At 62.7% G+C, this 15,050-nt stretch overlaps 1 protein-coding gene across 4 annotated transcripts in view; it reads left to right on the forward strand.

The window, feature by feature from the left end:
- The window catches only part of CAMSAP3 (calmodulin regulated spectrin associated protein family member 3), a 35,092-nt gene that overhangs the window by 14,359 nt on the left and 5,683 nt on the right, over positions 1–15,050 (forward strand). Inside the window, exons 3-13 of one of the 4 annotated variants that reach the window (XM_037884279.2) lie at positions 3,967–4,101; positions 4,356–4,466; positions 5,202–5,234; positions 6,595–6,642; positions 8,509–8,647; positions 8,996–9,135; positions 9,856–9,949; positions 10,503–10,554; positions 11,846–11,922; positions 12,608–12,683; positions 13,137–14,982. In XM_037884279.2, the coding sequence (XP_037740207.1) occupies positions 3,967–4,101; positions 4,356–4,466; positions 5,202–5,234; positions 6,595–6,642; positions 8,509–8,647; positions 8,996–9,135; positions 9,856–9,949; positions 10,503–10,554; positions 11,846–11,922; positions 12,608–12,683; positions 13,137–14,982 (2,751 nt within the window). The remainder of the gene's footprint in view (positions 1–3,966; positions 4,102–4,355; positions 4,467–5,201; positions 5,235–6,594; positions 6,643–8,508; positions 8,648–8,995; positions 9,136–9,855; positions 9,950–10,502; positions 10,555–11,845; positions 11,923–12,607; positions 12,684–13,136; positions 14,983–15,050) is intronic. The other 3 variants (XM_037884281.2, XM_037884280.2, XM_037884282.2) reach the window with 3 other exon arrangements.

Here is a 15,050-nt window from a genome sequence, read left to right on the forward strand (position 1 = left end):
GCAGGGAGTCCAGGTGTAAAAAGCAGAGGGGGCTGGTGCCCTGTGTGGGGTTAATGCTGTCTGGGGGGGGGGGTGCTATTTGTAGGCAATCCCTGGTGTGTGGGGCTGGGGCTGTGAGCGCAGGGCTCCTGACTGGGGGCCCCAAGGTGGCACTAGCCAGGGGCTCTGGGAAGTCAGGTCAGCTCTGCCGGGAGCAGCTGCTGTCTGGGCTGGATAAGCTGCCAGCCTGCTTAAATCCAGGGGTGATTTGGGGGGAGGGGGGGTCTGCTCCTGTAGCCTGGAGACTATAAAATCTGCGAGTGTGGGCTGGTTGGGGGCCCAGCTGTTGGTGTGGCTCTGCCAGCAGGGGCCTGATGAGATTGTGGCGTGCCGAGCTGTGCTCGGATTGCTATTAATGCTGCCCTGGTGATCTGGCCGTAGGGCTCTGGCTCAGCCTGGGAGTGCGGGGAGGGGTGTGTGTGTGCACGCACACGCGCATGCGTGCCATATATAGATGGCCTGTTCAGAGCCGGGGAGGGGGGGCATTCGTGCAGGGCACGGTGAGAGCACAACCCAGTTCTCTGGGCCACACACTGCTCTGGGTGGAGGCGCGGGGGAATCACAGCCGTGTGGCAGGCTCTCCTGCGTGCCCCCAGCAGGGTGCCCTGGTAGCTGGGCTGCCCTGGGAGGGTGTGGGTGGCGCTCAATGGCGGCACCGAGTCCTGGACTCCCAGTGCCTGTCTCAAGGCCTGATGCCCCAGGGAGCTGGCTCTGGGACCTGCTGCCCCTGCAGGTGGGGGTGGGCACCCCGGGAGAGCTGGGGTATGGGCAGGGGGGACACTGGGCCCTTTTTGGCTTCTTCCCTGTGCTGAGGGGGAGCAGGCAATGGGGATTAGAGGCTGCTCCACAGAGCTGAGGGGGGCGGGGAGCAGCTAGCTTGCTGCCAACGGGAGCTGTTGTGGCATGGGGTCGATAGCCGGGTTGGGACGACTGCTGGGATGGGGCAGGAGAGGGCAGCCCTGCTGGGAGGGAGTGATGGTGGAGGATGGGCTGGAGGAGCCTTCCTCAGCCCTGACTCCCAGGAGTGGGCAGCTCTGGGCAGGGCTCCCTTGCCCTTTGGGCTGGGCTTCCTGGACAGGGACTGGGGGTGGGGGGGGCTGCAGGTCCCAGCCCCAGCTGTCTAGCCCAGCCCCTAGGGGCGCTATCAGGGCACAAACCTGCTAGAAGTGTCCCAGTCCTGCCTGGTTTAGGCTCTGTCAAGGTTCCTTCCCCACTCTGAACTCTAGGGTACCAGATGTGGGGACCTGCATGAAAACCCCCCTAAGCTTATTTTTACCAGCTTAGGTTAAAACTTCCCCAAGGTACAAACGATTTTACCTTTTGCCCTTGGACTTTATTGCTGCCACCACCAAGCCTCTAACAAAAATAACCGGGAAAGAGCCCGCTTGGAAACTTCTTTCCCTCCAAAATCCCCCCAAGCCCTACACCCCCTTTCCTGGGGAAGGCTTGATAAAAATCCTCACCAATTTGCAGAGGTGAACACAGACCCAAACCCTTGGATCTTAAGAACCATGAAAAATCAATCAGGTTCTTAAAAAAAATTTTAATTAAAGAAAAAGTAAAAGAATCACCTCTGGAAAATCAGGATGGTAAATACCTTACAGGGTAATCAGCTTCAAAACATAGAGAATTCCTCTCGGCAAAACCGTAAGTTACAAAAAGACACAAAACCAGGAATATACATTCCATCCAGCCCAGCTTATTTTATCAGCCATTTAAACAAAACAGAATCTCACACACATCTAACTAGGTTGCTTATTAACCCTTTACAGGAGTTCTGACCTGCATTCCTGCTCTAGTCCGGCAAAAGCATCATACGGACAGAGAGGACCCTTTGTCCTCCCCCAGCTCTGAAAGTATCTTGTCTCCTCATTGGTCATTTTGGTCAGGTGCCAGCGAGGTTATCCTAGCTTCTTAACCCTTTACAGGTGAAAGGGTTTTTTCTCTGGCCAGGGGGGATTTAAAGGTGTTTACCCTTCCCTTTATATTTCTGACAGGCATCATGGCTGTGGGGAGGGAGAATGACTCCCTCCAATCCCAGCTGCTGCCCCAGCTGGCCGGGCTGCCCCATGCCCTGTCAGAGCAGTGCCTGATCCCCGTCCTCGTGGGAGATTTGCCAGGCACCTGCTGCCATGGCGCTGTAATCCCCATCCCTAAATCCCACAGGGCTGGGAGAGCCAGTCTGCCCAGCAAGACTGCACTGGTCTGTCATCCTCTCCCACACTGCATAGCCTAGGCTAGAGGGGGCGTTGGCCCAGTGGCCCTGGCTGTGAGGGGTTATAGAGTGTCTCTTCCTAGTGCAGACTCTCCACCTCTGCCATAGCAATCATGTGTCTGGGCTGCTCCCTGGTGGCTGATGCTGGCCAGTAACAGACCCCTCGTGGGCAGGGGGCTCTTTACCTCTTGCATGGGAGGAAATTCTCTCCCTGTTGGGGACTCAGCTGGGGGTTGGGTCTGGGTCTGCCTTAAGTGGGTGTGAGGGTTTATGACCCTTGTGAGCATCTCTCCCAGCTAATGGAGCTGCCACTGTCCCACTGCTTACAGAAAACAGCTGGCTCCTTCTCTGACCCCCTGAGATCCAGTGGCAGGCAGTTCCGCAGGCTATCTGGGGCTGATCTCTATTACCCAACTGGTATTTCTTCCAGTCAGCCTCTCCAAATCCCTGTCACAAAAGCCCCTCTCTTTCTCTCCTCTTCCCCCACACGTCTGTCTGGGCCAGGGAAGGCTGAGAGTCAGGTCAAGGGGTGTTAGCTGCCCTGTTTAACTTCGTGGCCTAGACAAAACAAACCCTTCTTGGGCTGCCTTCTTCAGGAAGGCGAGTGCTCCTTGTGTCCTGCACTGCGCCCCCCCCCCCCCCCCCCCCAGTGGTTCTGCCCTTGGCAGCTTCTTAGGCGATACTGGCATAACAACCCCAATTTGCCCCTGCTCAGCCCAGGCCTGGCTAATTGGATTCTTCCCCACCCGCTGGGGGTTTCCGGGCAGGCTCCGTCTGACCCAGTTGTTCTCCAGGGAGCCTGAGCTGAGCTGCCCGCTATGTCTGGGATCCAACCCCCCGGGACGGGAGATAGGAATAGGGGAGCCCAATGCACACTGGAGTCTCTAGGCTTGGTGTGGGCACTGCCACTGGGGCCTCTGTTGCACCCAGGCTGGTGTCTGTGCCCTGGCCTGGGGGGATGGGCTCGTGTTAATGATTGACGAGCTGCTCTGTTAAGCAACAGCCAGCTGGATTCCTCACAGGCTGTGGACGTGGGGGAGCTGGGAGCACCGGTACCAGGGTCGGAGCTGCGCTAATCGGGTTAAACATTAGCCACAATGGGATGCCAGGGGATCTGTCCAGGGATAATTGGCTTGTGTGAGGATCCTATTACCCCTGTCTGGCAGAGGAGTGGGGGCTGGCTCCTGGGGCACATGGGCTCCTCTGCCTGAGGTCTGTGGCACTGGCGTGAACCCTGGGACCCTGTCAGCCCAGCCCTGGCAGGGTCCTGCCCCCTTGCTCTCACAGGTTCATATTAGTGGCTCCAGCTGGCTAATCCAACAGCCCCGGGTGCTGGGGAGCCCTGTTGCTCTCCTGGTGGGGGGAGAAGAGTCACTAGCCCCATATTGATGAGGGGGAAACGGAGGCACAGAGGCTGAAGGGGTTTGCCTGAGGGGACACAGCCAGTCAGGGGCATGTTAGGAGGGGCTGGTGTGTGTGTGTCTGTGTGGGGAATTTCTGGGTTGGACCCAGCTGTGGGCCTGGCAGAGAGGGGTGCTCTCTGGAGTGGGTCATGAGGTTGGGATGCATAGCAGGCGAGGATGTGCCTGACAGTCCTGTCTCTCCATGGGGGCTGGGGCAGGGTCTCTGGGCCAGGATAGCATGGTAGGGTGCAGGCAGGGGCTGGTGATGGGGTCTTGGGGGCAGTGTCTGATGGTCCATTCTCCCTGCAGGGTGCACACCTGGCAGTGATTGACTCCTTGATGATAGCCTTTGCTGTGGAATCCACCCACTCGCTGAGCGCCCCCCCGGGCACCGATCTGGGTACTGGTTCCTGGGAGCAGAAGCTCCTCTGCTGGGTGGACACGGTACGATATTGGGGGAACTGTGAGGGGAGCCATGGCCCCTGGTGCTCCCTAGCTTTGGGATGCTTGTTCCCAGGACACTGCTTTGAGTGGGCGCCCCCATCTGACACCAGGAGTGGTCTCCTTCCACCCTAGAGACTCTGGACTCGAGCCCCTGTCGAGCTACCCTCTTCCTGCAGCACTGGGGGGAGGGGCTCTCTCCAGGCTGGGGGGCTCTCCCTGCCCCAGCACAGACTAACCTGTCCCTACCCCCACAGGTGAACCGCAAGCTGCAGGAGAGCACAGAGCGTGAGGGCTCGCAGCAGCCAGCACCTGGCACAGAGGGCCAGGGCCATGGCCAGGCCCAGCCCCCAGCAAGCGGCCCCAAGGTGGGTCTGTCTAGCACTGTGCCGAGGTCTTCCTATGGGGGGAATGAGGGGGTTTGTGTGGGGCCCTCTAACTCGAAGCAGGGTGAGTGGGCAGGGCCACTGCACCATGGCGGATGGTGTGGTGGGGCCATGGGGTATTCCCGGGGCTTGGTGGCATTAACTCCTTCAGGGAGGGGCTGTGGCTGGTCTCTGGAGGCCATGGATGAACCTATCCCCAGGGGATACCTGCCCTCTCCTGCCCTGTTGGGAGAGGGGGGGTCCCCCACTGTCCATCCTCAAGTCTGCTGCTGAATGTCCCCTTCTTGGCTGCGCTCTCTCTATCTGTGTGTGTGGTGTGTGTGTTGGGGGCGCGGGGGGGAGTCTGTGTGCTCTGACCTCCTGGGGGTGATGGATCCTAGTCTCCCTGCTCCCCTCTCACCCCATGCTTCCCCCTCTGGGCGGTGCTCCCTGTGCTGCCCTGGTGGCTGCTGGGTAAGCAAGGGGCAGCTTCGTGCTTGGGGATGAGCAGAGGTGGGGGGGCATTTCCATGCCCCCCTCCTGCACTCAGGGGATGGGAGCTCCCCTCCCCCACTGCTGGGCATGCAGTCTGCCCTCCCTTGCTGTGGTGCTGCCCTGGGGCAGCTGGCGTGACCCCTGCGTGGCTGCCCGCGGGCCCATGGAGGTTCGCTGTGTGACTCTTCTCTTCTGCGTCTCTCTCTCCTCCTTCCTGTGGCCTTTCTCCTTCCTCTGCGTCAGTGTCCCACCAGGTGGTACTGGAAACTGGTTCCTGTAAGTGGGTGGTTTATTTACTCTCCCCTCCCCCGTGCCAACTCTGATGACCGGGGCTGTGTCCTGCCAGCGCTGCTGGATGTGGGTCTGCATGCCAGGAGACCCCCCCCCCCCCACCCTGAGCAAAGGATGCCGGGGCCCCCCAGCACTGTGGGAAGGACGGCCCCTGTGGGGGGAGGGGAGAGGGGGGTGGCAAGCCCCAGGACGCTGGGAAGGATGGCCCCTGTGTGGGGAGTTGTGGTGGTGGGGAGGCGGCAGGCCCCAGAGCACTGTGGGAAGGATGGCCCCTGTGTGGGTGGTGGTGGAGAGGTGGCAGGCCCAAGGGCAGTGTGTGGGGGAGAACCCCAGTGAGGGGTGATGAGGAGAGGCCCCAGCACTGAAGGAAGTTCCTACTCTGGAGGGGGTGGTGGCCCAGAGCATTGTGGGAGGGTGCCTGGGCATGGCCCAAGGGGGGGGGAGCGCTGGGTCCCCTGGATGCCATCCTGTCCCTTGGGGGTGGGGGGCAGCAGCCTCAATGGTCTGGGTGGGGATCTCTTGGGTGGTGAGTCGGCTGGGCTCAGAGCAGAAGATGCCCTGTAGACCCCATTGTGGGGGATTTCTGCTGGGGGGTGGTGCCTGTCTCTTGAGACCAGCAGATGGTGGTGAATGCATCCCAGCATCCTTTGCTCACCCCCCCCCCCCCCCCCCCCCCCCGCCCATGCATCCCCTTCTTTGGTCTCTTAGCTTCTTACACACAGGTCTGTGGCATCTGTGCTGCTGAGAAAAGCTGGGGGGGGGGGGCAGGAAATCCCCACCTGGTGGCTGGGAAGGGAGGAGCATTGCCTGGTTCTTGCCAGGTTCAGGATCCATAGGTGGGGAGGGTCAGGTAAGGGTATATAGGACTGTCCAGCCTGTGACCCCAAAATGTACCCTATGGCTTCACTGGGGAGAGTTGGGTTCGGTAATGGGCTAAGAGACCCAGGAGTGGGGGAGTCAGACAGCCAATCAAAAGCAGCATGCTGGTCACATGACATCCCCCCCTTCTCTTTTTAGCTCTTATCCCCCTCTAGGGGTTAGGGCCCCCAGCGCTCTGGGGTCCTGGCTACGAGCAGGAGGGTGCCCACCCCGCAGGTTTAGGTTGGAACTGGGTTTGAGGGGTGTCCCACAGTCTAGTTGGGCTATAGGGAGGCATCTGTGCAGGGACCCCAGCTGCATGTTAGGAAAGGGCCACCCTGGGGTGGTGACCCAGAGGGTAGGGCTATAGAGTGGTGCCCCCCACAGGCCTGGCCAGGCAGCAGCTCCCTCCCTGTGGCGCTCTCTCCGGCAGCCGCTGGGCCCCCGCATTGACAAGGCTTTCTCTTTCCTTTGCTGTTGCATCCAGCATGCCATCGCTTTTTGTTTGAAGGAGTCGGGGAGTAAACCTCCTGTGGTAACGTATCACTCAGTGCCTGTGCCCGCCGCTGTGCCCGCCACACCCACGGAGCTTAGTTTTGTTCTGTTCCATCCCCTGCCCAGGGGGCTGGTTATTCCTCCTGCAATGCCTCTGCCCCCAGCCCATCTCCCCGCAGCAGCAGGCATTGCCCATGCTGGCAGGTTTGGAAGTGCAGTGGCCTCCGGGCCTGATGGGTTGGCATGAGTGACAGGGGCATCACTTGCTATAGGGCAATGGGGGCAGCTCCCCCAGACCTTGGTTTGCCCCCACCAACTTTTCATAGGTCTGTGCTCTGCTACGTCACTCCCCGCCAACTTTGCAGGGTACAATAGTCACATGTAACACGTCTATGCTAAGGCAGCTTTGCCCCCCAAAGGCTGCCCCTGGGGAGCGATAGGGGTTTTTGGACAGGCCTAGCGTCATGGTGCCATCTAGTGGCTGCAGCCCACCCAGTGGCCAAGAGCATGCATCTCGCCATGGGGGTCCCTCTTAGTTCTGAAGGTCCCAGGTTTTGATTCCCTTTGCTGGCGTACACACCACTGTGCCCCCACCCCCCTTGGGTTAGATATGGGGTGGCCCAGGTGTTGGACAGCCCCGGAGGAGCTGCCTGAAGCTGTGGACGGGCAGCCCTGCGTCTGACTGGAGTGTCCATCGCCACGTCTGCTAGGGAACTGTGAGCCCCATGGACTCTGCTTTCCACCAACGGGCATGCCACTGCAAGGGAGCAGCACAGGATGGATTGCACCCCCAGCCTATGTCAGGCAGGTCGGGGAGTCTTGTTCACAGGCCCGTGGGGCCACTGGGACAGCACCTGCGTTCCGATAGGGTCGCCTGACCCCCGCCTCTGTTGGGGTCCTGCAGCATCTGGGCCCTGGTGTGTTGCTGGGGGCAGGGATTCCCCATGCAATGTTGTTGGGGGTGGGGGGACTCTCCCTCCCCAGTCCCTGCCAGGGGCTCATTGCAGCAGGAATAACAGGGCATCCCACAACTCCCCCCTTTTCCATGCCTTCCCGAGGCTGTCTGTCTGGCCCGCTGGCCGTCTGTCTCTGTTGGATGTGCCCCTCCCCTGCTGTGGTTGCACGCTCGTGTGTGCCCGTCCCTGCGCCAGGCTGCTGGCTGTTGTCTCGTCTCCTGTGCTCGAGTGGCAAGTGTTGCCGTGACCTCAGGGCAAGACGGGAAGGGGTATCCTGTTCACCCAGCTGGGGCCTCTCGGTGCAGGGGGGCCTGGCCCAGAGCGGGGGCCCTCAGCTAGTCTTTCCTGTTTTCCTCCCTCCGTGCCAGGCCTGTGGGGTAGTAGGGCAGCCCTAGACTGAGGGGCAGGGCTATTACTTTGAGCTGCCCCCAAACTCCTTCCTCCCCACGGTGGGCAGGGGGTGCTCTGTCCTGTATGTGCGGGGGTGGCATTCCCAGGTCACAGCTCATCCTGGCTGCTCTGCCCCATGGGATCCCAGCCACAGCCCCCCTGCCCTGAGGGAGCCCGGTCCCTCCCAGCATGAAGCCTGTTCCTGATGCCCCATATTGGAGGGGGTGCAGTGTTGGGATGAGTGGACCTTTCTCAGTGGGGTGCTGGGGGCATGGGGAAGAAGATCCCTGGAAGGGGGAACCCAAGGCTGGGTGTGAATGGGGGCATTAATGGTCTGCTGAGCCATAGAGACCCTCATGGGGAGCGGGGGCTGGGAGAATAGGGAGTCTGTAGCCAGCATGCTGGGGACAGCTGGAGTGATGGGAGGGGGTAGGGTTACTAGGCAGTGAGGTCCCCTGACCTGTGAGGGTGGCAGGTAGAGCAGAGGGGCCTGCAATGCCACTGTCTTTTAATCCCCCCCCCCCCAAAGCTGTTCACCCCCCTCTCTCTGCTCTGGGCAGATCCGGTACCGGAAGGACAAGGTGCTGCCCAAACAGACGCCCTGCTTCACGCCTGTCATGGGCATGAAGGACTTGGCCAATGGGGGTGCCATCGCCGCCACCATCCACTATTACTGCCCTGATGTGGTGCGTCTGGAGGGTGAGTTCAAATGCGGGGCTGGACGAAGGATGGGGTGCCAGGCATTGATGGGTTGGCAGCCTGGGGGCTGTGCTGGTGGGGGGCAGTCCCTGGGGCCAGGAGGGGCAGGGTGGGGAGCCTGGCTGGGGAGGGGTACGTCTGGCGGGGGTGGACCCTGGGGCAGGGGTGGGGCGCCTGGCTGGGGAGGGGTACGTCTGGCAGGGGTGGGGCGCCTGGCTGGGGAGGGGTAGGCTTGGGGAGGTGCAGTCTCTCGGAGAGGTAGGAGATAGGTCGGGAGGTGGTCTCTGGGGAGGGGCAGGGGTGAGGAGCCTCGCTGGGGGGGCAGCACTCATGCCCCCCTCCCTGCAGACGTGTGCTTGAAGGAGACCATGTCAGTGGCCGACAGCCTCTACAACCTGCAGCTCATCCAGGAATTCTGCACCAAGTACCTGGGCAGCTGCTGCCCCCTGGCATTGGAGGACCTGCTCTATGTGCCCCCAGTGCTGAGGGTGAGTGGGGTGGGGGGGCCTGAGCCAAGGTGTCCCCAGCATGTGGGCAATGCCCTGGGCAAGGGAGACTTGCCTGGGTGGTGGTGTGGGGGGGGGAAAGGTTCATCATCTCCCAGGTGGTGTGGGAGCTTGGGGCGGGGGTCATGCCATTGGGGTGGGGGAACTTGTTGAGGGGAGCCATGGGTGCTTGTGTGCAGTGGGGTGCCTGGCTCACACTCACCCTGGGAGGACACCCCTCCTGTCCTGGTGCAAACTTTGGGGCCAGGTTAAACATAACTATAAAGCTCTTGGCTCCGGAGTCCTGGGGGTGGGGGACTCTGCCCATCTCTCTCTGACTGCAGCCCCATCAGCCTGCGCCCCTTGCTCTCCACTGGGGCGGAAGGGTGCAGATTAGCCAGCCTGGCGGAACAGCCCGGCTTGGTCCTAATGAGGCCTTGGCCGTCACCTCCAGCTGCTCTAATTGGTGCTGTGAAGCCTGGCACAAAGGGCCGTCTCTGGGCTGCGCACAGGACTGGTGCCCCCAGCCAGGGGGACCGTGTGCCCTGGAGTCCCTTGATCTGGGAGGGGGGCACCCTGCTCCTCCTGGTGGTCTGCACACACCCTGGGAGGGGTATGCGGAGTCCATCCTCTCTCTCCTGGCTAGGGGGTGCCTTGGGGTGGGAGGGTCTCATTGCTTTGGCCCCTTCGGAGCATGTGAGCAGCTGTTCTGCACCCCTGCAGATCAACATTGGGGTGTTCCTGGCTGAGCTCTTCCTGTGCTTCGAGGTGCTCAAGCCGGACTTTGTGCGCCCCAAGGAGCTGGGGGGACTCAAAGGTACCAAGGGGCTGACCTAAGTCTGGGAGGGATGGGTTCTCTTCTCCCCCAGCCATCACCCTGGGGCAAAGCTGCCTCTAATCCCTCCCCTCTGGCTGGCACTAGACACCCCCCCCCACCCCCCCCCGGTCACAGTTGGGTGCATGGGGGGCTGGAGTGCCCTGTTTGAAAGGGGCAGATAATCTCCTGCCTGGGGTCCAGCACAGGAAGTCATGCTGACTGACCGCTTCTGGGACGTGTGTGTGTGTGGGGGGGTTCATTGCATTTCCCTAGCCATGGGGGACTTCCCCTTCCAGCCGCCTTGCCCCGGCTGTAGCTGCTGCTCCCTGGCCAAGGTTGGGGTGGGGGAGGAGTGGGAGTGGAGCATGCTGGGAGCTGGCTCAGCCCAGCCCCAGAACAAAGGCCCTTGTGTCGGCAAAGCCCTTTGAAGGACCTTGGCTGCCGTTCAGGTCGGGGCTGGGGGGCTGGCAGCATGGCCAGGGCGGACGCCGCCTATGCCCGTCCCTGAGGAGTGGCTGGGGGCAGAGACTCACGCTCCCTGCCTGCCTTCCAGATCCACCCGCGATGAGCGACTCCCTGACGCCCAGCAGTGGGAACAGCAACAGGTGAGTCTTGCAACCCTGCGGCCTGGCCTGGCAGGCGGGTCCTGCTGGGGTACCCTAGGAGCTGGTGAGCGAGGGGCCAGGTCTGCTCTGTGCTGGCCCCATCGCCCCAGTGTGGGGCTGGGGGGTGCTATGCTGCAGGGGCTCTGCAGGGGGCGCTCTCACCTGCCAGTCAGTGCTGGCCCCAGTGTGGCACTAGAGGGTGCTCTCGCCAGGTCACTCCTGTCTGACCAGACTGGTAGCACTGGGTCATTCCCTCCCCCTGAGCTCTTGATGACTCTTCCATAAAGCTGGTGGGTCTTGGACCAGCCTCCCCTTCATGGTCCCTTGGGGGCCCGCAGCTGGGTCAGCAGAGGTACTGTGGAGCCTGACCCCTCTTCCTCCCCTTGGTGCAGGGGAGGTTCCTCTGGGCTGTGCTGGGGGGCTGGAGTCTCTGCAGCACCTACCTGCTGGGATGCCAGTTTCCAGGCCCTGGCTGGGCTCGTGCGGATGCCCTGACTCGCCTGCCAGCTTAAATAGCACCTGGGCGGGATCAGCTCTGACCCACCAGGTGGACCCCTGCAGCCACTGGTTTGTCCCCCCTCCGGGGGCAGCAAGTGTATCGTGATTGGGGAGGAGAGTGATAAGGGGGCAATTTCCTCCTCCGCCCAGGAAGAGAAACATTCAGTGGGGATGTGAGACTGGGCTGCCCCTCCCCCAAAAGAAAAACCAACACCCCCCCACCCCCAACAATTGGATTTTTTTTTTAAATTGAGTGGGTTCCCTCCCCCGCAACCTGTGTCTCTGCAGAGCAGGATATTGGCCCAAAACAGCTGTGGGGGTCCCTGGCAGAGCCCTCCCAGAGCTGGGGATTGAACCTAGGGGTCCTGGCTCCCCGCTCCTACTCTAACTACTAGCCCCCACTCCATTCCAGAAGCTGGGGATAGGACCCAGGAGTCCTGACTCATGAATCACAGCTGACTGGAGCTTCAGTTCCTGAACTCCTGCCAGGGCAGAACTTGAATGAAATTAATTTTGTAAAATTCAATCTGAGCCTGACTGGCTTCTGCCCCAGATCACTGCCCCTACCAGTCTTTGACCCAGGCAGAGCTCCCCCTGGTGGACACCTCAGTGTGACACACCATGTGCCCCATACCCAAAGCCAGGAGCCCACTGGTGGGCTGGCACAGGGTGCCTGTGGGTTGCTGCTCAGCCATCTCCTCTGGGGCCAGGTGATGCTGAGCTGGCACCTGTGGGCTCAGGTGTGGGAGGAAATGAGGGGCATATGTGATCTCGTGTGCGGTCTCTCTCACAGTGGTTCCCCGGTGTTCAGCTTCCTACACCCGCTCCTGCCAGGCGGGCAGCCGCAGTCGCCGCTCAGAGGCTCGCTAGGTGAGATGCCCTGCCCTCTACGGGGGATGGGGTCAGGGAAGGCTCCAGCTATTGCTGGGGCTGTGTGGGGTTCAGGCCTGGTCTGACCTCAGCCTGGGGCACGCTCTCCTGAACGATGCCTGCTGTCTGCGAAGGCCCCCAGCTGGGGGTGTGTGTGTGTGTGTGGTGGGGGGGGGGACCTCCAGGCCCACCCAGCTTCATCTGGACCTGAACCCCTTGAGTTGGCATTCAGGGCCCTGCACTGCCCCTGGACACATAAGGGTATAGAGGGACATCGTAACACCCCCAGCCCAGGTCCCTATAGACCCAGTCCCTGCCCCAAACCATCCTGGAGGGGGCTGGGGAAAGCTCTGGCTCCCTCTGGGAGGGGGGCACAGGGTGGAGCTGTGGGGTTCCTCGGGGGGTGAGGGTGGATGGTTCTGGGCTGCCTGGGGTGGGGGCTGGATCTGAGCCATCCTGGAGGGCTGGCAGGGTGGGGTCCCAGGATATTGGGGTGGAACTGAGCTGTTCTGTGAGGTCCCTAAATGGTTTTGGGTCACGAGCTATGGGCCATCTGAGAGGGCAGGGTCCTGAGGGTTGGGGTGCTCTGGGCTGTCACAGCAGGGGGCTGGTGTGAGGTCCCAGGGGCTTGGGGGGGCTCCAGGCTGTCTGGGGGGTTCTGTGTGACCGTATCACTGTGCCCCAGGTTCCATGCACCACTCTACCTCAATGTCCCATGTGGAGGGCGGATTTGGCAAATCCTGGAGCAAGAAACAGCTGAGGTGAGGCAGGAGGGGGCAGTGCGAGTGGGTGGGGAGCATTGCAGGTGTGGGGGCAGGGCCATGGTTCCTTGGGATCTCTGCGGGGAAGGGCCTGTGCCCACTGAGTATGGTGATCTGGTTGTTGGGCCCTAACCCTTTCCCCACAGCCTCCCTCCCCCCTGCTTTCTATGCAAGGGGTTCGAGTGGGGATGGGGATATGGGAGGCGGGGCCTTCCCCCAGCTCAGCCCTTCTCACCCCCAGGTCTGCAGGGGCCAGGGCTGGCACATGTGGGCTGGGGGGGACTGTCCCTTTCTGCGGGCATGGCTTGTTTCTGAACAGCCAGACTCTGGCCCCCTGCTGTCCTCGCAGCCATCTGTGCTCTGTGCAGGGGGCGGGGCCTGTTCCCCTCTGAGGTGGGCATGGTGGGGCAGGGCCTGTCCCTGCCCAGCCCCTCACCCCTCCTTTCCCCGCAGCCACCCACTGTCACAGGCCGTGTCGTTCAGCATCCCCTTTGGGCTGGACAGCGACGTGGACATAGTGATGGGGAACCCCGTGGGCATGCTGCGCTCCATCAGCTCAGACAGCCTGGCACCTGTGCCCACCTGCCTGGCCAGCTCCTCTGGCCCGCCCCCTGAGGACGCCGCCCAGAGGCTGGCCAAGGACGAGGCCCCCAACGGGCTGGTGGCGCCGCACCGGACGGTGCATAAGGTGGCGCTGTCTGCCAAGGGGGTTGCGGAGCGCGAGGGCCCCCCAGTGGAGAACGGGCTGGGAGATGGGTACCCTGACCTGCCCACCATTGAGGAGGCCCTGCAGATCATCCACAGCAGTGAGCGCCTGCACCCTGAGGGGGCGGCCGACGGCTTCTACCTGCATTCGCCAGAGCCCCCCAAGCCCCCCCGGGCACCGGAGCCCATGCCAGCACTGGCTGTCTACCGCTTCCACAGCGGGCCTCCCAATGGGCGTGCTGAGGGCCCCACCCCACCTGGAGACGGCAGCCTGGACTCGGATGCCGAGGACCCCGCCCACCCGCCTGGCACCAAGGACGACACCTCCTCGGGCCTGAGCTCGCTGAGCTCCCAGCCCGACAGCGCGGGCTCCTCGGGCACCGGCGTGCGCATGACCAGCTTCGCCGAGCGCAAGAAGAAGCTGACGGCCCCCGAGGGCAAGGCCTTGCAGAAGAGCACTGGTGAGAGCTCGGAGGCGGGTGCTGTGCCCCCCGAGGACAGCCCTGGCCGCAGCCCTGCCCTGAGCTCGGAGATGAACCAGTTGGGCGCTCGGCTGGAGGAGAAGCGGCGGGCCATTGAGGCGCAGAAGAAGCGCATCGAGGCCATATTTGCCAAGCACCGCCAGCGGCTGGGCAAGAGCGCCTTCCTGCAGCTCAAGCGCAGGGATGGGGGGGGAGAGGAGGAGGAGGAGGAGGGGGAGGCCAAGCTGTCGCTGGAGGAGCGGCTGGCCCGGCTGGAGGCAGAGGACGAGGGGGGCGGCCCGCAGGCGCAGGCCGAGGAGGAGGGCCCAGGCCAGGGCCACCTGGAGAAGCAGGTGACGTTCTCGCCAGAGATCAAGGGGGCCCCCCTGGACGAGAACCTGGGCGATTACAACCGGGCCGTGGCCAAGCTGAACACGGCGCTGAGCTCCCTGCAGCTGGACATGCAGCGCCTGAGCCAGCAGCAGCAGCGCCTGCTCCAGGAGAAGAAGCCCAGCCAGGCCTGGGTCATCCCAGCCCCCAAGGGCCCCGCCCCGCGGGCCAGCCGGGAATTCGTGCCATCCCGCTCCGTGGAGCTCTCGTCCTCCGCGCCCTCGCCCTCCCGTAAGCCCCCCGTCCCTGCCGCGCCCTGCTCGCCCCAGCCAGCCCCCAAGAAGGCTGCCCCTACGCCCCCCAAGAGTCCCAAGCATGCCCGGCCCGTGGAGCTGAAGCTGCCCCCACTGACACGGGTGCTGACGCCCCCCCACAATGTGGACACCCTGCCCCATCTGCGCAAGTTCTCGCCCAGCCAGGTGCCCGTGCAGACCCGTTCCTCCATCTACTTCTCGGAGGAGGCACCTGGGCCGGAGCAGCTGCTTGAGTCCCCTGAGCTGGAGACCATGGGCAACCTGCGCCCGGTGGCCTCCGTGGTGCCACAGAGCGGGGTGGGCAGTGCCCGGGTGTCCGGGGACGGCACCAGTGATGTGTCCTCACCGGGTGAGCGGCGGAGCAGCCTCATTGAGATCCCGCTGTCCAGCCTCCAGGCTGAGGAGGGCGACAGGGATGACTCGCTGGAGGAGTCGCTGACCGAGGTGCTGGACACGGAGCCACGGGCCGGCCTGGGCTTCTTCTTCAAGGTGAGAGCCAGGCCACATGGGACAGAGCCATGCACCCCGCTGCCCCAGGGTACCCCTCCCACGGCCCA

The sequence above is a fragment of the Chelonia mydas genome, chromosome 20 (assembly GCF_015237465.2).
Source record: "Chelonia mydas isolate rCheMyd1 chromosome 20, rCheMyd1.pri.v2, whole genome shotgun sequence".
Lineage (NCBI taxonomy): Eukaryota > Metazoa > Chordata > Testudines > Cheloniidae > Chelonia > Chelonia mydas.